The following is a 24,993-nucleotide window of genomic DNA, read 5'->3' on the forward strand; positions in this document are numbered from 1 at the left end:
CTTGACTTAATCGGCGGTACAATCTTGACACTGCTTAACGCATCTTCATTGAGCCATCTCGTGCTTGTGCATCTGTCTGCTTAATCTCGACTTACACAAAACCCATCCATTCATCGCGGTTCCTGCGAAGCTTCACGTTTAATCTTTAAACAGCTCATAGATCATTGAGCGTTCTTAGGTGTCTCAATTAATTATGCCTTAGAGATCAGTGTAGCAAAAGGTGAAGTTGTTGAAGATTCCATGCTCCTTCTAGGGGTGTTTCGCCTGTTTGGGTTTGCATTTGGCAGTGTGCTGGACAAAAACGTCTTTTTGCATTATCCGGCGTAATTCCTGTCATATAACTGTGCAAGTCATATAGCTCATACATGCATAGTACTATCGTTACTACATTTCAAGAATAATCTGTAGACATTTTTTTGTCATATACTCGAGAATGAGATAAATTTCTTTCTAGAACACTTCATGACAAGATAAACGCAGTTCTTTAAAAGGAAAAGTATCCTTGCGATAGCCGTTGTCACATATTTTTTCTTGAAGGTAAATATGAAATTGCCATGATGCTAAAATCTCCTTATATCTTGATTAAAACAAACCTAACAGCACAAATGAGCAAAACAGCTGTTATGCTCCTCAAGTACGTTAGACGTTACATTTTTAGGACCTAAAAATTTTGCATCTCACCAACAAAAATCAAAATACTTAATTTGAAACTGCAATAGAGAACCTGTTTCATAAAAGCTTGATCTGCTGTTCGAGAATTTTTCCTCTGAGAATTTTTTGGTTTTCGTTTACCAAAGGAAATATCAAGATGCTTTTTTTTTGGGAGAAAAAAGAGGGATAGATGAGGGTGTTGTTTCTTTAGTTCATCCTCTTCGTCATTTTACGCCAATACGTTCGCCGTCGAATTGACTAGATCAATTCGACGGCGAACGTATTGGCTAATTCGCATAATTCGATTTTTTTATATATATATATATATACATATATATATGTATATATATATACATACATATATATATATATATATATATATATATATATATATATATTGCGTCGAGGTTAGATACTGTCCTCTAGAAATCCTCCGTATAAATGCATTTACTTGCCCACGAGTAAGTGAATCGTCTAAAGGATGTTATTTAACTGAACCTATCATAATTTGGATGTTCCATTCACGATAGGATGTCCTGGCTACTCAACATATTTCTACAATAGCTCCTCATTTGTGTCCCTACTCACGTAAATAGTGTCAATAGTTCAAACAGCTTCCTCAAACATCTTCGGAACATCACGTTCTTATGCGAATGTGTCAGAGTTTTTCGACCATACGTTTCGACTATACGTACGTATTCTATTCGAACGTTTCGAATGATGTTTGCGTTGCAAGCTGTTTACGAACTTCTCACGAGATTTGATTGCCTCTCACCAGTCGCCATACCGTCCGACGTCTGAGATGGCAGGGCCCAGTGTGCAGGGTACTGAGGCAGTGAGTATGCTGCAGTGGCAAAAAGACTTCCCCAAACTAAGCAGTCATGCCACGGCGAGCTTAGCTTTCACCACAGGTCGTCGCCCAACCTATACGGATCATGAAGCCTCCTTGCGACATTTTGCCAAGACAGTGGTGAATCTTAGCGGTGGTTGACTCTTAGCTAGGCTTCCGATTCCAAGAAGTCGGAATGTCGGATGTGTCGAACTTGGTCTATAAAGTAGGAATACTCGATGGATAACCAGTTTGGAACTAAGCTCTTCGGATAGCATGATTACCTTCGGGCGCATTGCAGTCACAAATGATACTGATCCTATATCAAGACTTCTGTGGGTTTTGATCTACGGGACAGGCCGTTATGGTACTTTACAAAGGGCCCTCGGTCTGCTACGCTACCATTTTCATCACATGAAGCACGCACTAGCCGACATGTTGATCATCCAGTAGGCAAACCGTATGAATAAGTTCTGTAGAAATGAGATGCTTGAATCGAAAAATCACTTATGGCATTAACAACACAACATCGCATAACACATACATTGCATCTTTTAGTTTCACTCTTAAGCAGTCAATTCTACCTTGATCTGCGCTTAATCGATTAATTGATCTTAAATAAAAGCAGCAAGAATACAGTTTGTACGCTGAGTGGATGGACTTGAACATTTCATTCGAGAAATAAGCGTTGAAGAAACTTACGAAAACTGGCAACCCCACTACTAAAGAATGCACGATTTTTTGGAACTTGCAGTTTGAGAACAGAAAAATCTAACGGTTAGAGCGATCTTATCGATCCTTGAGATCAATTGCATGCATACAACATAGTGTTTGAAGTAAAAAGACATAAAACGATAACTAACATCAGTGAGCAAATATTATTCCGGGAAATGACGACATCCGTGAAGATATGAAGATACGTACCAAGAAAACCACACAATACTACTCAACTGCTTGCGTCTCAAACCAGTATTCAATAGCCGCAGGGAGTTTGATATCTCGCAGAATTGTCCCGAGACTTTGTATGTTGATGTTCAACGAACAACGTCTAAAAATTGTAGAAATTCTTTGCAGCGCTTTCAACCTACAACAACTACGAAATTTCACCTGAACACCATGTTAGTAGTCTTGGTGTTCGCTTCTAGCAGGCCTAATTCGACCAGACGATCCAGTTCCTTATATACTGACAAATCGGATGGGATACGAACTCGGCTATCTACCGTATTACCAACACGACGAAAATCTGAGGTGGTGTGCGCATATCGTTGGGACGATAACAAAGATCTCCAAGTATTTCACCTTGTAGAATTTTCCTATATCCCACAGTGGCAGATTGGGGACATGAACGCAAACGTCGATAAACGCATAGGAGCACGCACAGTGACCACATTGATAACGCTGAAAATTATAAATTTAGGTACTGGGAAGAGGCGGAGCAGAAAATAAGGTGCGGGGGTTATCTGGCCGTTGACCGGGAATGGGGAATATCAAGCGGGAAAAATGTAGTTGGATGGGGGGAGAGGGTGTCGGTGGCGCCTTCATTTGCCGACGCTCTTACTCTTACTCTCACTTTACTTTTTTCGCTTAGTAACTTTGGTTTACATGTCATTGATCCTCTAAGACTAATGCTTAGGCTTTGGGGCTCCGATTGATTTGATTATTTACTTCGACAAATTAGGGCGCCACTGAATACCCCTCAAACTACACTTTACCCAAGTCAACCCCCTTCATACCAAAGAACATCACATATCCAACAAGCTACTTACATTTAACTTTGTACTCCGATTCATGCCTGCTAGGCATTATCATCTCCACTGCTTCGGCAAAAAGTTCCGGTGCTGCTAGATCTCCTTTGTTTGTCAGGTAAAGACACAAAAATGCACTTGTCAATTGTTTCAACAAAAAGTATGATCCATTTGCCTGAAATTGAATCCCTTATCTTCTTTTGTGTTCTTTGTTTTAGAGAGAAGTTATTCTCAGTTGAAAGAAGTCCTATACACACTTTAAGAGTGACCTGCGATTTGATAAGACGTTATCTACATAGCATTTATGTTATCCCGAAGCAGAAGATACAGTACAATAGAACTATTCACAAAGTTTGTTATCCAGGAAAAAAAAACTGATGGACTGATTCGAGAAATAAAAAGTGATTTTTTAATGATAAAATCATAATGAAACGGAGCAAAACTTACCGAGAACATGTAATTTAGCTCAGATATCACAGTAGGATCAGAGGAAAGATCAATCACGAATTTCTTCCATTCTACAATAACAGAGTTAAACATATAAGATTTTAGGACGTTGACAAGTACTAACAGTTAAACACCAAATATTTCAATAGCCACGCACCTTCAGACCTCTCGTCCTTTTCCTTGCCCAGAAATCTCCAGAATGCTGTCATGTAATCTTCTATTGTTGTGGCTGGATGAAACAGTATGCGAGCAGCTGATAAACGTGATCGCACTCTCTTCTCTAGTGATGTTATAAAGTTCTTCAAAACAATGAAACCATTACTGCGTGTGAATTAAAGAATCCGAATGCAAGTCAGCAAGTATAACCTGTTGCTGAACCATAAGAAAAACCATCCATTGATGATCACAGTTCTTTCTAGTCGTATCAAGTAACAGATAGAGAAGCGATTGCCGTTGACGTGATGCCAACTCATCCGCATCTTCCACAACAAGTACACATCTCTATAAGAACCATTTAATAGTACCGGATACTAGAAATTGGACTTATGAGCTGACTTTAATCAAAGTGGTCATATTAAAGTATGAAGGAGTATCTATATAATTTTTGTTATTTCAAAAACACAAGTGACAGTTGTTTGTGTACTTTGACTTTTTAAATTTATGTACTTATGCACTTTCAAAAGAAGAGGAAAGGTTCGCTGCTATTAGGTGAAAAGTCGCAAAGGAGAACGACGACAACGTGGAAACGACATGCTTCAAATGCTGAAGGCAAACTTTTTACAATGAATAAATTAATAGCAAAACTACGAATGACGCTACTTTTTGCGCTATTTTTATATCGGTAGATGTCAACCTGTCGCAAGGGAGCTATATTCGACATGAAGCACGGTGCATTTGCGTACGCGCTCGAAATTGCGCGTTGGAGACAACAGCTGGAACCGAGGTGGGGCCATCGCAAACTGCAGCGATGGGTGGGAAGCCGCGTACGCAATTGCATCGTTCTCCACGCCGTTTTGACCTTACTATAGAGAAAAATCTCATGGATCCCAAATGGTTGCACATTAGTGAACACTAGGAAGATTCGTGACGTCACAGCTTTAATCTTATAAAAGCTCACTTATACAGTTATAAGAAAATAATAATAATATTGTGATGTCGCTTACTTTCATGTCTTTTCCAGCGGTCAACAGCTCAAGGGCATTCTTATCAGAACCAAGTTGGGCTGAACAAAACGTCACTTATATGGGACGCAGAAATAAACAGAATTACATCTCTAGTACTTGATTCTCAAATAGTTCCTCACCTACGCTGATAATCCGCAATTCTGCATCTAACTGAAATTGTTGAACTGCATTTTTCACAGTAGTCGTACGACCACTGCCTGGTTCACCTACGACTACACATGCTGTGCCTTCACCGCTAGCAGCAAACCGACTCACAACACCTTCCAACAGTCTAGGATCAAAGAAATTATGCACAAAACCCAAATATTAAATAATTTAATCGGTCCACCTCTTCTCTTCTTCTACATCCACGATGAACCATTTCATATCGTTAAGAACATTTTGCGCCTCTTCGTGCAAATTAGTCTTCATAACAACTAAAACAGGACAAAATTCAAGCTTGTATGGACCGGAACTCAGTAGCGGGAAGAAAAAACAGCTATACAGCAGTTAAGAGGTGCTATAGTCCGGTAAGAAGGGCTTCTGCAATTGTGTGAGGGCTGTAATTAGCGCGATGGAGATAGCGGCGATTGAACTACAACTGCACTATACTTGAGGTCGTTTTGATCCGACTGTCCTCATACACATTTATGACAGTGGCTAACTCCACCTACTGTCTTTCAACAGTTATCAAGGCTATTAGACAACGAAACAATGATATAGTAGGGTCAAAACGACATGAAGCACGGTGCACTTGCGTACGCGGCTTCTCTCGAGGCTGCGCGATGAAGCGGAGCGGGTACGAGCGAATTGGAATCCTTCCTGGCACCACCCATCGCTGCAGCTTGCGATGGTCCCATCTTGGTCGCAACTCCTGCTTCTACTGCGCCATTTCGAGGGTGTACGCAATTGCACCGTGTTTCATGTCCTTTTAACGCAACTATACCTCTGCATGGTATCAATAACGGTAGCAGAGTATCACTTCTATGAACGTATAGTAGGATTAAAACGACGTGAAGCACTGTGCAGCTGTGTACACAGCTGCGCTCGAACCGGTGCGGTGTACCATAGCGGTTAAGATGGAGTAGGACCCTTGCTAACACCATCCCTCGCTGCAATTCGCAGTGATCCCATCGCGATTCCAACTTTCTCCACCGTAGACCCAAGTATGCAACTGTACCTTGCTTCATGTCGTTTTGGACCCCACTATATTTTACAAAACTACACAGAACATATGTCTGAATGGAAACATTTCTAGCAAGCAGGGATTTGGATTTCTTCTGAAAATTGTACGAAAAAATAACTCTGGAAGCATTTCATAGATCTAAACACAAATCCATTACTTTGGAAGAATGACGGCACATTGATAGTTGTACTGTAATGACAAATTCCCGCCTTAATGATTGTTATAGCGTTTTCCACGCCGCCATAGCGGAATCTCGTAGAATTTCGTCGAAGTCGCCCAAAAATGTGCATAAAGGGACTTTCTTTCTTCATTTATTTTCACATAGAGTTCCCATCAACGGTCGTTTATAATAACTACATTGTGAATTTCGTTATAACGACCAGCGTACCTCCATAAAATGGGAAACATCTAGATGTCACTCAAGAGATTAAAGTACTGCTAGGATTTCTGCAATATGAAAATTTGGAAACACTGGAACTAAACATTATAAAGGACGAGTATTTGAGCCAAGAAGTCTGGCTTTCTTCTTTTTTTGAATGCTTTGCACGGTCATGTGGACTCTGAAAATCCCACTCCACTGCTTTACCTTCTCTTCTTAACAATCGAGCAATTCTGAAGAGTTTTAGCTGAGACCACTACCGACTTCTTTAACAACCCTCTGTACCTTAGGTTAATTTATTTTTTAGTTCACTGTACAAGTAGATGACAATTCAAAGAAAAAATCCAACCAGAAGTTACATGAGCAAACAACTAATTAATAAACGTGTGGTTGATAAAACTGCATGAGGGCAATGCCCATGATTTGACGAACAATTCGACGAACACTCATATTTATTCGAATACATTGTTATAAATAAAAATCCCAACTGTTAACTACTCGATAAATGAAACACAGAGCAAAGTTGAACAGACGTTGAAAATCCCATAAGTTGTGAGTAAAAATGACGAGAAAGAGAAAATAGAGAAAATTAGGAAGAAAAAAAGAAGAACAAAACGTAAGCGAACTAACTAAACTAGGATCTATGTTCTTTTTATTCACATGGTACACTTGTAAATAAATATACCAAATCATATATAAAATGATCATAGTAATAAGAATATATATGTAATCTCAAATAACAGATGATTAAATATGAGAAAATTATACAGTAACAAAGTAATATATTATATCCAGTAACATGACTACGACTGCTGCGACAAAAAAAAACGATAAATATATTCTCCTTTAATATAAATTGCTAACTAACGCATGCGTATATGTATGATAGATGTGCAGAATTCAAACACTATTACTAATTACACAACAAAACGGTACGTAACTGCAGCTGGGGATGGTAATTTGTCGTGGTGTATCGGTAAGGGATACGAAGAGCACCGAGTTCGATAACTATTGTTCATAAAATCGCATAGCGTGGAATGCATAGACATTGATTAGAAAATAAACGCAAAGCTTTGGTGTACGTATGAGAGTAGTTGATGACGGAACGACAGGTGTACCGTAATACGTTTGGGACAAACGGAACCTAATAACCCCAATGTAGCTGTGATGTTTCTAATCAGTGATCGCAAAATGCACTTTCTGAGTTACTAAATCATGTCCGTAATGTGACATTACTACTCCAATACCCAAATGGGCAAAGTTCCAGGAAATTGAGAGAAAAATTACAGTTGCTAGAAGTAAAATCACCAGATGAGAACCGCACAACTCCCTATGTACACCAAAACAGCTAGAATCAACGGCTAGACGACTACGCTTGAATGCTGCATAACAACAACAGTAAATAGAATAGGATTTGAAAAAAAAAGAATATCAGAGTAATTGAAGCCAAAAACATAAATCGGGCAACTATTTAAAAAAAAAGAGAGACGCTATGTAACGCTGCGATGACGACGACAACTATGGCATAACAAAACGATGGACCACATACACTCACACGGAACACCAAAAATCGAACGCGTAATAATAGTAGAAAGTTCACATTCTGCAATAATATGTATTCGACGCCTACGCTCCCTCTCTTGAATAAAAGAGAGAAACAAAACGGAGCCGCGCATCTTTTTTCGAAAATCTATGGAGAAAATAAGAAGAGTTCGGTATGAAAAAACAAAGTTTGACAAGTAAAAAAGTTCAAAACCGGTAATTCGAAGAAAAACGCGCTCGGCGCTCTATAAAAAAAAAAGATGTGATGCGCGTCTACGTGCCTTGCACCAGTGATGAATTGAGTAGTGGTGCTGATAAGCTCCACTTGACTGAGGCAAGTAACGTGGACGACGACTTTAAAAACACAAAATGCTAAGAACCTAGTCAAAGGGATGAGACATCGTGTAAGTGAAGGACAACGCCATAAAATGAAAAAAAAAAAGAATATTGATTAAAATACTAGTAAGAATAACCATCTAAGCAACTGCATGTGTGAGCAAACATGAGTATAAAAACAGGAGCCACAAAAAAACCAAACACCGAAGATGAAATACAACTAACTAGTGACCGTAATTTTAAGAAAGATTGTCGTCGAACCAGATGAATATATATGGGAACCAAAAAGACAACAGAACAACACACAATTGAACCGCTGGTGGTATTCGTGAACATCTTTCAAAACTACCGTCATTGGTGTAGGGGCTAAAATGGTATAGAAGCGCTTCATGAACAACCGAAACCTCGGTTGGGTAACTGGACATTTAACCTACAATCAACAGGTTGCAAATGGAAAATATCTTATTTAGGTTTCTAACCTATAGAACCTCAACCGAAGCCATGCCCATGAAACCTTAGATTTAGCGCCAAAATATAGGCTTTTAAATAGCAAGAAGCTCTATCGTGACGGCATATTACCTGCAGAATGAAATTTTGACATATTCATATTTTGAGAGTTTGTGCGCCGAAAGATATTACGAACAGAAAGAGAGTAACCTGAATTTTGATATATACATACGAAACACTCCACGAACTAAACGGATGTACGACGACACAAAACACGCGCACGCACACACCACCAAATGACCCGAACACCACCAAAAATACGGGGGTAACTCGTCCAAAGAACACGAGATCGACACGCTAGCGAAAAGAACATGAGCAAAATTGCTAGGCTTACCAAATATTTGTGAAAAGAAGAATATACGTCGACAATCGAAATTTTAGACCAAGACAAGAATTCACACTAGAAAACAAAAAGGCGCGTCGATATATTGAGGTTAACCGGAGCGTATGCATTTAGGAGGATGAGGGGAAAAGAGAAGCTGGAAGCAGGAAGAGACACGATGATAATGAGATGTGAATTAAGTGGGAAACGATTGTTCTTCACTAAAAACATGCATATAAAAAGCTATAACGAGGGCATACTAGGATTCAGGAGTGGTGGTTTTTTCGCACCGCTATTAACCGCTCACACTGAAAGCGGCTAACGAATGTAGAGTGGTTTGAAGACGAACAGTGTGTGATTATGCTTGCAGAGGGTGACGACATGACCACTACCAGCCACACGAAGACCAACGCAGCGCGAGAGCTGAAAGCATGACTCGAATATCGTTACGCATAAAATCCATTAGTGATAAAGCAAAGATAAGGGTTGAGGAAGTCAAACACACTTCATCTATTCAGTTAGTTCCCACTCACGGGCTTCCCGACTGCACGTCCCAAAAGACACTGTATGCTTGCAATTTCGACACCACTTCCCTTCATTTTTTTTTCGTTGAAATTCTTGACGTTCAAAACAAGCCAGTATCTCGGACATAACAACAAATAAGGACCATGGCTTCAATCTTCCAAGCAGTCAACCAATTATGAATAATTTCGCATCGTCATCGATTTCGAATGTAATTTTGTGAAAGTTTTTCAAGCTAAATTACAGCAATGTGTTGGGTACAAACGGCTAGAAACCTTCTGCGCAAATTTCTGGATCGGAGCAGAGCTCAGACAGTGGTACACCAGCTTCCTTTTTCTTAAACAATTCTGCGTAATTTTATTAAAGGTTGGTCCAATACAAGTAGTAAATTTAGGAGGCGAAGGTCGCCTATGAACAATTTAAAAGGATAAATTTCTAGATACCGTTTGGCGTAACATGAAAAAAACCTACACGTACGTAAATCTGAAAAACTAAAACTTACCCTGAACTCGTTATGTGTGAATGATTGCTGGAGAGTCCCATCAGCTGTAAACACAACCACATGAAGATGATTTCCATGAGTATCAGCGACGAGAACATCTCCATTCTTCGACACATCGATACCGATCGGATACGGAGTCTGAGATGGCTCACCCAATTTGCGTATGAATTGACCTGAAAACCGCTTAATTAACTCATGTTTAAGTGTACAAAAGTTGTCCTCACCATCTGTGTTGAACACCTGGACGCAGTGATGCTTGAAATCGGTGATGTAGACGTTCTTCTCATAGATGGCAACATCACTTGCCTCTCCAAGATGCGTAGCAGCATCGAACCAGAACACAACTCTGGGCACATCCACGTCTCAAAATGAAGATACTAGATTCTCTGACCGTAGTGAATATTCGTAACTGCAACCGGGATAGGTCTTACCAATGCAGTAAACAACTCCGCTGGTATCCACCAAAAGTAAATGTCCAGACGAAGTGCAAGAAGCAGCCGAAACTTCAATACCTCCACGAGGCACCAGAGGGACTGCAAATGCCGCATTGAATCAGCAATAATAGGAATTTAGGAATTAGTAAACCGTAAACTGACCCATATTGATGCGTTTGATGAATTCTCCACGCTGATCGAACAGTTGAGCTCTTGTTTTGCCATCCACCCCTTTGTCAAGAACGGCATATCTTGTGACATCACCTTTTAGAGCAATCACCTTGCGAGGGAAGCACAGTTGGCCATCATCCTGGAACAAACATTTGTTGGGACAACAGCGCAGCGCACGCATGTTACGGAGTGCAAGCGATTGCTTGTAATGCTATTCCAGGGTCTGGAACTTGATTAGAAAATTTTGGTATCTAATATCTGGATCAGAGGTCATTTTCCTCGCACAATGCAGGTTTGACTTCGAACAGTGTAGAAAAAAATTGGACCAAAGCAAAAGTAAATCGACAACGTTCGACTCGCATGGATACCGACACGTTCTACTATGAGTAAATCAGCAACTCGCTTACACTTTGAGGCAATTTGACATTACACAAGTTTCGTACTACATGAAACAGCTGATACAGCTCATATGGAAACAAAACGCACTGTGTCAGCTCGCTTACAGTATAGTTAGAAATATATTAGAAATCTTAAGAAAAAAACTTAAAAAGCTAACATTATACCAGTTGTTGCCTCTAACTGGAAAAAAAAACATAAAGAAGAAAATTACGCTGCGCCTTTACTAGGACTTGCGCGGAAGAGCGGGTAATGTTAGAGCAAATCAATAACTTGAAAGGATAATAAGCAAAACACGAGCTGAGCTTCCTCGGTTGTTGATACTTTCATCGTCGTAAAAAAACAACAACTCACTGTCCCCGGTCTTCCTATCTTCCACGGGTGCGGAGGTCCACATACGACAATGCGATGATTATTGGTGTCCGCAATCAGGATATCGTCACTTTCAGAAAGGCAGAAACCGGAAGGACAGTGCAGCTCGCGCATCGAACTTCCTTGCTGACTCGTACCGAACACGCTAAACACAAAATAGGTTACTCTACGGTAATAAAAACAAAGAAATCTCAACACAAATCTCAACCTGTGTATCTTCAGCTCGGGTACGCGTGTCGGGTTAAGCAACTCCTGTGGTGAAGTCCTTTGTGCGGCCCCACCAAGGAGTGCACCTCCTTCACCGGGTCCAAGCGACAATCCTCCAAGAGCAAGAAGCGGATCCACACCGGGTGCTAATGATCTAAGTCGCGCCTGCTGAAAGCAATGCAAAAAGGGTGTTTACATATCAATTTTGCAAATCTTACTCACCATTAGCAAGTTGGGATTTCCTAGACCGTTATTCTGTAAGAGAAGTGCTTGGAGCTGAAAAGAAGAACGTGTTTTCCCTGCCGGAGAAGCATTTTTCTCTTACCTGTGCCGCTTGTGCTTGAGCTTGAGCCAATTTAAGCTGATTTGCTCCAACAACCGACGAGGGATGGGACATAGGAGGGAAGAGACGAAGATCTGCTGCCGCCTGAGCTGGATTCGAGGACGGCGGCCATTGGTAGTTATTGTAGATCATTGAAGCTGTGCCTGACGCTCCGGTAAGCAAAGGCTGAAACGAAAAAAAGTATGTTACCTAGCATGTGTAGACTACTACAGCTTCAAAAGAGTGCAAAATAACTGCAGTGGTTTCTCAAAAAGATATGATTTTACTGGAAAACCATACAAAAGAAGGAAATCTTGAACTAAAGCCCTACAACGCTTCCCATCTTTCCGCCTCTTAGCTTCTATGCAAAACGTAGGTGAAATGAGTACTCAGAACAGAATTCCGTCGTTGAAGTACGGTGTCTGAGAACATGACTTTCAAGTTCCTACTGAATACTCTGAGAAGATGCAATTTCGTGGTTTGCTGGCGAGCAACTTTTGTAATTCATATGAACTGTAGCAGAACTTACATTCCCTCCTGCTGATGTTACTGTCGCATTTGTGCTTGCTGGTTGCCCAATTACGCCTGGTCCACCCACGGTGAAACTTGGGGGTGCAACATCTTTAAGTGGGATAGGAGGCGAAGGAGACGGCAAATCTGGTGGATGACTGCTTGGCGGCCAGCCGAACGCATCTCCTCCAGGGCCAGGAATACGTGATGGAGGCAATGCGCCCCATGTCGAAGAGGTGCTAGGATCATTAGGCGGTCAAAAATAACCCTCAATGATACCTATAAATTTCGGCAGTTACCTGGTTTTTTTCCTCTCCACTCCAATCGCTCCTAGATCACTGCTCGATCCATGACCATTGGTAAGAGGGCGTCCCCAATCCGCTGCTACGCCTGGTAACACAGTTGAATTCGATCTATTCTGAGCAAAATCGCCTGCGGGCTGTTGAGATTGCTGTGCGGTTGGTTGCTGCACAGTTATGGTTTCTTTTACATTTGCTGACACCATTCGACCTGGAATCAACTAAACATAGTATCAAACAGTTCCTAACTTCACATCCCAACTAACCTATAACGTTTCCACAAATCGCATTCATATGAGTGTCCAGTTGCTTCTTCGATAATGGCTGATATTCAAGCTCAACCTACATTTCAAGAACATCGAATTACTTCTTCAAATGTTATTCCTAGATACCGTACCTGAATTCCCAAAGCTGGCATTGTATGTGCAAGATTATTGAGCTGCTGTACAACTTTGCGGCGACTGGCTAGAAGCTCCATTCCGTTTGATTTTGAAAGTAGATTGCGTGCAAATCTTGAAGCAAACAGTTATTTACACTAGTTTCCCTAGAGGACGAGTTAACTTTTTCTCCATATTTCTAATTACTCCGTCATTTTCTCGTTACATGCTTGAGAATACTCACCTTAGAGCATCGCTTACTCTAGCCTCATTCAAGTTCATCTTTCTGTATAGATCTTCAATAGCAACTTCTTGTTTTTGGCGAGTTTCTTCTAGTTGTGCAAGCTACAACGAAAGAGTTGACTACAAAGAACATCTCACTTTCTTTGGTGACAATTGCTTAGACAACGGTAAAAGACCTTGTTTGTCTTCGCCTCCTCCAGTGCTTTCAACAAATCATCGAATGCCATTTCAACATGAACCTTAGCTGCTTCGTACTGTTCGTGAAGGCTTGCTGAGCGATCTGGTATTGCACTCCACTCCGCCATCGAATCACGCCACTAAAACAACCGATTCTACGACACGGAAGGTTCAAAGAAGCTCAAAGCGAGCTGCGGTTTTGTATCAGTTCACATAAGCAAAACACTGTTGGTACCTCCGCAATAAATTTTAAGCCGGGTGATCCACAATTTATTAAAACAGGCAACATTTGTTGTTATAACAAGAGTGTGCATACAATGACTGCTGCGTTTCAATACTCGTTAGTAAGCCATGGTAGATACACGTAAGTATTAGTACTCATAAAAACACCGCTTACCTTTTTCTCCACTTTATCAGCCAGCTTTTCAATTTCAGACTGAATGGTGTACACAACTCTCGCATTCACTTCCACCACCTATAAACATCCTTTCTTGAGAGAATAATTATGAATTAATCAGAAGCACCATTCTTAAAAATACCAGGTTAAGCATTAAAACTCGATGGATGAAGTTTACGAACGACTCTTCAAACAACAAAGAATAGTAAGAAAGAAAATTATTTTGGATGTTGGGAAAAAATGTAGGGGATTAAAATATTATTAGGTTGAGATCAGCTATCGGTAAACCTCAGCACCTCCCATCCAAATAAATGACAACATCGAAGATGTAAAAGTGGCAAGAGAAAATAATAATAAACGAACATTCGCTCGCATAGTTCTTTCACTGGGATATATACATTTTCAGCTCTTATTATCATCAAATCAAACATCACAACTCATCCCACCTTATGATTAAGGTGTTCCATTTCAAGGCACACCTTACAGCACAACGTTTCACAAGTAGCACATAGCATCTTGTACGGTAAGGAGTGTGTTGGACATTGCACAGGACGTACTTCTCCACGCTGACCACGTTGTTCCATTTCAGCATACGTCATCACCTGACCAAGATGGATAGAATCCGCAAATCTTGACAAAAGCCTCTCATAATCAAATCAAACCTCATGTCCCTCGAACATGCGCATCACACCGTGAGCCGTGAGACAGTTCGAACACAAATCTGACTGGCACTGTTTGCACACCGCAATCGCCGGCTGTTCCGATTTACACGCACGACATCGTCGCTCGCCCACAGCTTCTTCATTCTCAGCTAATCGCACCTGGAAAAGAAGTTGTTTGCGCTGAAGCAATCGAACAAAATATCGGATATGAGCTCGAAGAAGCAAAATCGCAGAGCAAACAGGAAACGTACATAGTCTAGAAGCATTGTGTGCACGTATCTCACATCATTACCAACATGCGATTCTTGTGCACATATCGGGCAGCGAATCACTCCCGGAGGTGTGGGACGTTCTTTTACTAAAAACGTACATTACTGATTTAGTGGGTAAAAGTTCATAACAACTTGAAAACTTTACAGTATTCAATGTGAACAGCAAATTAAAACAAAAAAAAAACCCAGATAGAGTAAATAATCGTTTTTGATGCTATTCTGAGAGAATTCATCCAAAAATTCCGCTCTACTTCTAGCAAATTTCAAACTGTATAAAGTGGAAAACTAAATCAATATATTAAATAGGATCTCTAGAAACGGCGGCGATACAAAGAATAATCAATAAAGTAGACCGAGCCAAATCATCACGGAATTGGCAGTTTCAAGATACTGACACCACCCTCACTCCAACATCCAAAGGGCAATGACGAACTTTCGCATTTTTTCGCAATGTCGTTAGCCTAAGCGAAAATGCACTAAGATGAACAACGTGTTACACTATGATGACACACAGACAAGGACTTTTCGTTGGAAGGGGGGGGGGGGGGGCAACTCAGTGGCGCCCTTATTTCCCGAAGCTCCAACTTACTTTTTTCTCTTAGTAACTTAAAAACATCACCCCACGAATCTGAGGTGTTCGGATTTCAGGTGGAGTATTCTTATACAGGATGGTAGATTATCGAGAGGGAGTGATTCCGTCCATTCCTTCCTAATTGTCGTAAAAAACGGTCCGGAAAATGCGGCGCGTACACAAGGCTGGCGCGCTCAAATCGAACTCGTTGTAGAAAATAGCGCTCCGGAACGCTCGAAACCTTATCTTCGGGGTGGTTTTTTACGCCAATTAGAAAGAAATGGACGGAATCACCCTTCTCTCCATAATCTACGATCCCGTATACGAATACTCCACCTGAAATCAGTACCACCTCAGATTCGACGGGTGATGTCTTTAAGTTTACTTGTAATAGATCCTCTGAGACTAATGCTTAGACCTTAGGGCCCCGACTGATTTGATTATTTATTTCGAGAAATAAGGACGCCACTGAGTGCCCCCCAACGACACTTTACCGAGGGCTGATCTGAAGAGTTCAGCTTAATACTTACTTGGATACGACGAAATAAGCCGTCATTCAAAATGTTGTTGCTCAGTAAGTTTTTGGAATATTCATAGTACTTTAGGCGACCTCCATAAAAGTTTATAACTATGATCGTTTTGTAGTGAAAAAGAACTTGTACAAGACTGGATATATTTCAAACAGACAGTTTGTATAGCTATTTCAATACTATCTTTGAAAAGGGATTCAGTTTTATCTTTTAATGAAAAGCGAAGGAAATGGAGGAGTAGATCTGAAGCAAGAGGGATCTTACATTTCGGTGTTTCCAGTTCACAGTCGGTAGGATTTCTGTTGGCTTGATCGGATGCTTTCTGTGCATCTCGTCGGCCATCCAACTGCGCTATTATACAATCCTCACACATCGAGTGAAGACAATCCAGTACTCTGGGCTGAAAAACAACAATAAACTGAAACCAAACAGTGCTAACTTTTCTCTCACCTTTCTGAAGTCTTTGTGACAATATGGGCAATGTGATTGGTCATCTAGTGGCAACGGCTCGGTATTTAATAATGGACTGGATGAGTTTGATCTAAAGGAAAGACAAGATAACTGTAGGGCCTCAGAGTCCACATCAGTTAGCTTCGAACTGTAGCCAAAGAACTTTTTTTCACGAAAACAAGTCAATAGTAAGAATTTCAACACCAACACCTTACCTGAATGCTTCACTTTCGCGGCTTCGGTCAAGACTCGGCGGACTGGCTGACTTCTCAGCTTCTTGACTGCTCAGTGGCGAGTCGAGACGACCATTTTGGTCACCCATTATGGGTTGCTTTTTTGTCGCCTAGAAATCTTTTTTTTTAATTCTGTAGGTCCTAGACGTTTCATACAACGAAGAAGCAGCATGAAATCAGAGGGACAAATCTGAGCCTTTAGGAACCTGGAGTTTTCATGAGTGACTAAACATAATTGCGGAGAACTGCTCATTTCAGATGAAAAGTAACCCAAATCTCATTTGTTCACAAGATAGCGTAACAAATATGCTGGTGTAAGGTGCGCTAATCTGAAGAATGACATCCTTAGCCGTCTTATGATAAGGCAGGTAAGAAATGAAACCACAACGATGAAATTCGATAACTTGCACTTTGTAGTCAGAGAAGAGATAGGGCTGATTCAAATACCAACCTCCAAAAACGAATCTATTTACAGGAAAACACTAGAGAAGAATGATTGCACGTGATTCTCGCATGAATGTTCACATAAAATTCTGCAGGGAGATGTTGGAACGTCAGCACCTTTTTAAATGAGGAAAATAGATGTCTAGTTTAAAAAATGTTACCACAACTGAAATCGTCTATTTCATAAATTCTTTACAACAATAGTCTAGATAATTGATAATGAAATAAATTTCCATGCTATGCTGCCAACAACTTAGAACATTGTTTTTTAACGGAAGGACTGTACTCCAGCGCTCCCTTTCATCCACGAATACGATCATTTTAAAACGCGCTGTTCATTTCTGCATCGCTGGCACATCAAAAAGCGCTTCTCAAATGAACACCGTTAGACCATGCAATAACAAAGGGGAAAGGTTTCAATGTCATTACCTCCACATATTGATTGTGTTTTATGAAAATATGCAACAAACACAACGAACGATCATGGCTGAACTGAAAACGAATCATTGCTCTGCATCAAGTGAAGCAGCTCGTTTCTTTAGATTCTTACATCTTTTATCATAACGACATTCCACCGTCCAGTTTATATCTTGTGAACTATAGTCAACATGAAAAAAAAACTATCGACTTCTCATCGATTCCAGTTTTACCGGCTGCACTGAAGTGTGGAAACTCGTCTATTGTTCTATGAAATCGAGATGAATTCAACTGATTCAACCCCTTTTTCGAAAGCGAGGCTTTTCTGGATTCCTAACGCCAATGAAAACAGAACTAAAGACTTCGTTTAATCTCATATTTCATTATTTAAGCAAGGTTTAAAGAAGACAATCGCATAACAAATAATAGATGAAACTGCACCAATTCTATATAGTACAGCTTTTTCTACGTTTTCCATCGCACATCCATATTTCAGCTGCAATTATTGCAGTCTATATTACTGTTGGAAAGAGTCCACATTTTTCGGGACATTGACATTGATGAATGCTATAAAAAGTTTCTTTCTTGACGATAATAACGCATGCGTCGGAAGTTCACTGCTAGAATAACACCGATAACGCAATCAAAGAATCAAAGCGGTGGTATGAACGAACAGCAGCACCAAAGAGTGACGCATTGAAGAAGTATAACCAGCCCTTAGCGATGACGCATGCGTCGTCACACGAATCGTCAATATGGTATCGAAAAACTGAGCACCTGTCCTCACACAAATTATCCTAGTGTACTAAGCTAACACATACAAACTCTGCGAACTGCCTTTCAGTTCAAAACGCATCATGTATTGATTATCGATTAGCAAAACCTGTGACGTTCAAAAGGAATAAAAGCATTTGTTGAAAACATACATATGGAGGGATGAACTTTTGAAATGATAGACCTCTATCCTTTCGCTACACGTTCCCATAGACTAGATGTGATTGAGTTACAAAGAGAAAAATAAAAAATAATAAAAATGTTCAGGTTGTAACTATCTCGTGAAAGAGATAATATTGTAAAGGGAAAATAAATAGACGTGAAGTTTTCGCTTAAGAACACAAAAATGAATATGAAGCATTTAACTTACCGATACGTGATTTTATAGAATAGATTTCGTGAACATGTTTCGAGAAATTACCCCCTAGAAGCTTTGATTTACCTCTTTCAATCGTCTTTCTTTTGTTGTTGTTGTTGTCTAAAGGAATTTCCTTCATTCTGCATTCAGGCAGCAATAATACAAAATTGCTTGTTAAAAATATTTTGACAACAGAGTTCTCGAATGAAACGAATCCTAACGAGATATTTGTAAATTTCTATATGCTATAGCGTCTCTCTAGCGCAAATGTAAGATATGGAATTGTTCAATTGTTCTAAAAATCAAAGGAAAAGAGCCACTTCGCAAAAAGTAGCTAATAAAGAAAAAACCGAGAAAGAGACAAAACAAAAACAAATTTGCCAATCTTTAAACATTAGATTTTAACGAAGAACCTAATAAACTTTTTTCAATTGCGACTTCACTGTCATAAATCTATTCAATAGATCGTCGAAATGAATCTTTTTACAATTATCCTATTCGAATTCCTCGTCAAACTATGAAGGAATTCGAATTAACACTTCTACATTTTTTTTCAATTTAATTAAGTGATAGTAAAACAATCTCAATGAAATTACTGAAGGTGTCAAGTTAGCTGACACTACCAATTAATTTATCAAATAAAATATGACATTATCTCGATCTTTTTCCCTAAACTCATTGAAGACAATGTTAAATGTTATAAGGGAAATATTGGGGGGATAATGAGTCCCAGATTAAGGAACTAGAAGCGGCACACTCTGAGAAGCACTAGAACATTTATGGAGCGATGGAAAGAAAAAAAAACATACCTTCTTAATAAGTCTAAGGTTTATTGGAAGTAAAATATGGTGAAACAAAACAAAAAGTTACTCATTAGACACAGTTCTTTTTGAATGATGTCGCTTCCGGAAGAAAAACAAACTACGCGGAATGTTCTCGAAGATGTAAGCTAACATTTCGAAATGGTATTATATGTTTGAAGAAAATGTCCTATAATTGAGAATATTTTCCGGTCAGAAACTGACAGATTCATTGACAAGAAAAGGAAGTAAGAGAAAGAAAAAAGGAGGAAAAATAGCTGTAAACATAGCCTGAGGACCCCAGAAGAAGCCAAAACTATTGCCCCTCACTGCCTAAATCAAAAATATACGCGTCCGCTTAAAGCATTCACCTAAAAATGTTCATCCTCAGCCGGAACAATCGATTACTAACTAATCAATAACGATGGACGCAAATCGATTAGGACGTTCCGAAATTAAAACACACATACACACAGAACCCTATAGCAGCACGCGTGTGCAGAGGGCGCGCGAACGCGGAGGACGTCGATGACGTCATCGTCGCGCGCGTCTTCGCCCAAGTCGCGACGCGGTTCCCCAGTTGTCGCTTGCGGCGGAAATTGCATTTGTGGCGCTGATACTCAGTGAACATGGTTGGTCCGGCAACGAAATGTTGGCTGGCGGAGTTGGCAAGCAGCCAGCTGCTCGCGATTCTACGTCGAAATTCTTTTTTTGACTCATGGGTACTTTCTGGATGATTTGAGCTCTTGGGATCGATTCGATGCATATGTTTGTGGTGATTGGTTAGTGGTTTAGCTCGTCATAGATTATCGATTGGATGATTGTTTGTCGGGGTTCGGCTGTTGGATCCGAGATTGCCGTATTATTTTCTCCAGTTGATTCCCTTCACTGAAGGACTGCTACAGTTAACTATCCTGACATAGACAAATGTGTTTTTTTTTCTTTTTGCTGCACTATTTGTGTATGCGAATAAATAAATAAATAAATATTTAGTCCGGGGAAGGAAGCAATCCTATTGGAAAGATTACTTTTTAAGCAGCAGTTTTCCTTAAGTCATTAGCATTTTACTTTTACTACACTTTTACTGCACTCCCCCTTACTTTTACTCTTACATTACTTGGAATAAATTTAGAAGTATGAATTTCTGAATTTGGACTTAATTAGAAAAAAGAATCGTCATTTGGATACCCCAAATATTTCATCTGTTCCGTTCGATTCAAATTCCCCGATCGATACATATCAAACCCATTGCTGGAGACGGGATTTACCGTACAAATTACCGTGGGTCGGATATTTTGGATCCGTACGTTCATCACAGCGTCGTTTGAAATCTTTCCATCATTCATTTATTGTTTGTATATTCATGGAATTCGAAAGTGCTACGTGACCTCATAATTCTGCACCAATAGTGCACAACATTTCATTTCTGTTTTTAATCAACTCGTGCATTTGCAGACTTCTGCAAGGTCAGAATTCTTCGAAAAAGTTGTTCCGTATCTGTGGTTGTAAATCTGTTGCTGTGATGTGACACCATCAATTATCAAGTACTACTTCTCTTTTATCACGCTGCCGATGAGAAAATGAAAGGAAATGAAAATGTTGAAGAATTTTTCAACCCTCAAGTACGAGAGAACCTCTTCAGGAGCCTGAAAACTGGCAATATTTACCGAAAATTGTATGGCATTTACTGCGTGCAAATTTAGTGAACTTGACGATTTGTAAATGACTTCGCCCTTACTGAATTTCTTATCTTAAATTTGACATTATTGGATTGAGGAGAAGATACATTACAATTCACTGTAAAATATAACCTTTGGACCGGTCGAATTTTTCCGAATATTCATTCGAAATCTGACACTTGTGTCCTCATTGTAGCAATGGGTTCGGATAGTAACAGATTCCAGTGTTCCCACCTGTCCACTGGGAATTTAAACGAATAAATGGCTCCTCTCGCATATTCGAACGATCGGGTACCTTCGAATATTCACTCGTAAACTGGCGTTCGGTCCGCTTAGAGTTTCCGCGGTAGGGCCAAAACGACCAGAAACCTGATGTGATTGCGTGATCGAGGCGAGACCCTCACTGGCTCCAATAGACTGCATGACAGACATAAGTGAGGGTCCCAGAGCACCACTTTCAGTGCGTTCAGGTCGTTTTGCCCCAAATCTACGATGTTATGAATTCTCCCAATTTGATGATTCCTTTGTTTTTCTAAATCCAACGATTTCAGATCCTGAAAGTGGCCCGATCCTCCAGATGACTTCCGAGCATTTCGGTGAGCCTTCAGCGAAACTTGCCAAAATCGATGTAGCTCAAACTCGAAGGTCAATATTATGTAGGCACACGTATTTTTGATCAATAGTATCGTGATAATATGTACAGTATTTCTGAAAAAAAAAATTCCACAAACATACGGTAATCAAGCTGCAGAATAACTGCTTTCGAATATGGTTATGAGGAATTCCTCTTAAAAAACAAATTTCATCTCAGTATTAAGGAAGAAGGAAAAAACCCTCAAGTTATTCAACTTTGAACAGTCATTCACAACAGTAGCAAATTATTTATTCGTCTGATTTTTCTTCCCGTTCCAGAATCATAGCGATCCTTGGCGAAGCGACCACAAGCGAAACAGTACCGCTGGCCGAATTCTATGTCGTGCATCTGGAAGACAAGAAGAAAATTAGTCCATTTTTGAAGAAAATCCCCCTCGTCTCTGAAAAATCTGATCATTTGAAAAGAGTTGACAAAGGTGGACGGATACTCGTACAGTCTGTTGATCATGGAATCTCAGTGGAACTACTTCATGACCTCAAAGAGTTCGATATTGAAGAAAGTGACTTGCAGGTGAAGCTGATGACTTATTTTTCTGTTCATTTGGACAACATTTTCACTCAACATTTCTTGTTCCATTTGTTGTGTAAATTTTGATTGCTGTAATGTGTCATAAGGAGTGAGTGTAGCCCAGTCAGTAAGAGGTTCCTATGTGACTGCACGATCGATCGATCCTTCCAAACCTCCCCAGTGCCAACCAAGCCTTTGATCCCACCGGAGTCGATAAATTCGTGCCAGACTTGTCTGAGTGGATAAAAACATTTGTTTGATTCATCGGTTGGCCCTCGCAAGTCATTCTAAGACTGGGCGCGCGTTGTTAAATCTCGGACGATTTTGAATTGAAGTCGAACGCGTAGGCGGACCTTTGGAAGGATTGATCAACGCCGTGTGCACTTTATCCTTTCTCCGTTTATCATGAAAGTAGAGCGACCGAGTATCAAAACTGTTGTGGGGTGGATTTCAGCACCCTTATGTAACAAAGTGATCCCTGTCATTGTGCTGTTATTGTCCTGCACCACTACCAAGCCAGTTATTGTGCTGTTAGTACCTCCAGTACTAATAGCACAATAACAACAATATATACGGCTCAGGTGGCCCAAGTACCCGCGTCTAAACCAGCAACTCGACGCCAATTCGACTGGGGAAAACAATACTGGCCTACCTCTTTCCATCCGAACAAGGTGATTTCTTTGCAGTAGAATTTTAACGGATTTTAAATTATCCTTATCTTTCTGAAAGACACTAAATCTTAGGAACTCGAAAGTTTGCTGGACAATACGTTCTTTACGGAGGAACAAAGGCAGAACGTATATAGATGGTGTGAACGTTCTATGGAAGTGGGAAGTATAGTTGTACAGGTGGGCGAAGTTTTAAAATTGTTGGTGTGAATCTCTCCCTTTTTTCGGCTGAGTTACCTTTCCAGTATTATTTGCACAGACAAAAATTTTAGGACGATAAAGAATTAGCATATGGGTCCCGCACAGATCGCCTCCTAGGTCACCCAGTAATGACGATGGTGCAAAATTTGGCAAGATGTGAACGACGATATGGTGATTACTTAGCGACTGGTTGCGATGTTTACCTGAGGAATGAACCGTGTGCTATGTGTGCTATGGTAATCTTAGGATCCGAAGTGGGCGGGGTTTAAATGTCGTTCGGGAGAGTTTCATCTGGTTTCAGGCTCTCGTTCATTGCCGCGCTGCTAGTGTATTCTATTGTAGGAACACTGTGAATGGGGTACTTGCACAAGGTAAATTTCCTCATTGATATTTTTTTCGAAGCATTAGTCAATCTTATCTCATTATCTTCTTATTTGGTATTTCGAGATTCTCACGCCAGTAGAATCAAAAACATCAGAGGGATGATTTTTGTTTGCAGGAAAATGGCAGCTGCACCTCGAACCACCAATAAATCATCATTATCGCGTTTTTCACGTTGAGACGGAAGTACAAGAAGAGGAGACGGCGGTTTGCGGGAAGTGACGGACAAATAGCGTATTTCTTTAACTTTGTAGGCGGTAGGGTTTTCCGTAGTCGCGGACTCAGACCTAAACTTGAGTCCTCCTACTCATGAAATAAGTCGCAAGCTTCATCAAACATTTTTCTCATTTTTAAACATTGTTCTATGCAATCGAAAACAAACCACCTTTTCCATTTTTGTTAAGTTTTCGTCGTTTTAGCGATTTTACAGATTTTACGTTCACATTGCTGATGTTCTTTTTTTTCTTACGTCCTCTAGCAGAACAAAACAACGGCGTTTTACGTTTTACGCAACGTGGTTCCGCAGAGAAATCTCGTTTCTTTTCAACAAGATGTGTATTTTAGTAACATTTTATGCGTTTAATGGTCAGAGCATATGTATATATTGTTGTTATTTTTGTTATGTTTGTGTTTGTTTGTTGTTATCCGCATCCACTCCCCTTGTTGTTTCAATATTCACGAGTAAATTCACTTGAGAGTCTATCAAGCTAGTCTTTCCTATTAGTTCAGATCCATTACTGAAAACATAGAAGGTGCACCAAAATATATTGGTATTGCAATTCTATGAATTCGACTAGTTTTTATTTATGCCTTTGACAAATTGTGCAATTACACAGATCTGCCCATAATGCGAAGATAAAAACAACAATTCGTGTAGAGATACACTACTAAAATTGGAAATTACATGAAAGATAAGGGAAAAGAGGAAACAATAGGCAAAATTTGAAAAAAGATAGAGGGATAAGATAAGAAAAAAGAATAAAGTATATATAGTAGGATCAAAACGAGGTGAAACACAATGTATTTGCTTAAATGGCTGCGCTCGAAGAGGTACGGTAGAGCGCAGCAGTTGATGGGACCGTGGTGGGACTCTTTCTGGCATCACTGATCACTGCAGGTCGCGCCTTACCGTTGACCACAGTAACTAGTAATCGAGTTTTTCTCACGCAGTTCCCATCAGTGTTTACTCGGGGTGATACTGATCTATACGAAATTGCTGGAAATATTCTCCCATTCTTCTCCTCCTCTCCTGGTTCCGTGATCATTGGGCACATGTTGTGAGCATCATCCGTGATCAGCTGTTATTTATACGGTGTGGAACAAGTAACCAAACACGTATCCCTTCCACCGTAAAC

General features: G+C 40.1%; 3 protein-coding genes across 7 annotated transcripts; 1 reads left to right on the top strand and 2 right to left on the bottom strand.

The window, feature by feature from the left end:
* Positions 1-2,422: 2,422 nt before the first annotated feature.
* Positions 2,423-16,843, bottom strand: RB195_008797 (uncharacterized protein; the record flags this gene model as incomplete). 4 transcript variants are annotated; one of them, XM_064195476.1, is made up of 32 exons in its annotated part: positions 2,423-2,528; positions 2,588-2,723; positions 2,780-2,878; positions 3,247-3,400; positions 3,673-3,743; positions 3,830-3,971; positions 4,039-4,173; positions 4,836-4,894; positions 4,976-5,127; positions 5,185-5,272; positions 9,431-9,530; positions 10,132-10,304; positions 10,356-10,493; positions 10,563-10,664; positions 10,728-10,875; positions 11,487-11,649; positions 11,713-11,876; positions 11,934-11,987; positions 12,037-12,219; positions 12,563-12,782; positions 12,843-13,053; positions 13,109-13,184; positions 13,240-13,354; positions 13,464-13,564; positions 13,639-13,779; positions 14,037-14,114; positions 14,483-14,638; positions 14,699-14,857; positions 14,950-15,056; positions 16,336-16,471; positions 16,522-16,612; positions 16,737-16,843. In XM_064195476.1, 32 exons carry the CDS (start codon positions 16,841-16,843, stop codon positions 2,423-2,425), a joined length of 4,065 nt encoding a protein of 1,354 aa, XP_064046618.1. The 4 variants fall into 4 exon arrangements, with proteins under 4 accessions (XP_064046618.1, XP_064046619.1, XP_064046620.1 ...); XM_064195475.1 differs by having other exon boundaries at positions 11,713-11,879; XM_064195474.1 differs by lacking the exons at positions 2,423-2,528; positions 2,588-2,723; positions 2,780-2,878; ... (5 more) ...; positions 4,976-5,127; positions 5,185-5,272 and having other exon boundaries at positions 9,426-9,530; positions 11,713-11,879.
* A 3,464-nt stretch (positions 16,844-20,307) lies between these two features.
* On the top strand, positions 20,308-23,860 carry RB195_008798 (uncharacterized protein; the record flags this gene model as incomplete). Of its 2 annotated transcripts, none has more annotated exons than XM_064195477.1 (8): positions 20,308-20,329; positions 21,778-21,871; positions 22,139-22,391; positions 22,970-23,059; positions 23,132-23,236; positions 23,329-23,493; positions 23,559-23,628; positions 23,757-23,860. In XM_064195477.1, the coding sequence occupies 8 exons, from the start codon at positions 20,308-20,310 to the stop codon at positions 23,858-23,860; spliced, it is 903 nt and encodes a 300-aa protein (XP_064046622.1). The 2 variants fall into 2 exon arrangements, with proteins under 2 accessions (XP_064046622.1, XP_064046623.1); XM_064195478.1 differs by having other exon boundaries at positions 20,314-20,329.
* Positions 23,861-24,257: 397 nt separating this feature from the next.
* Positions 24,258-24,912, bottom strand: RB195_008799 (uncharacterized protein; the record flags this gene model as incomplete). The annotated part of the gene is made up of 2 exons (XM_064195479.1): positions 24,258-24,355; positions 24,768-24,912. The coding sequence occupies 2 exons, from the start codon at positions 24,910-24,912 to the stop codon at positions 24,258-24,260; spliced, it is 243 nt and encodes an 80-aa protein (XP_064046624.1).
* Between the last annotated feature and the right edge of the window lie 81 nt (positions 24,913-24,993).

Source organism: Necator americanus, chromosome III, assembly GCF_031761385.1.
Source record: "Necator americanus strain Aroian chromosome III, whole genome shotgun sequence".
NCBI classification, from domain to species: Eukaryota; Metazoa; Nematoda; class Chromadorea; order Rhabditida; family Ancylostomatidae; genus Necator; species Necator americanus.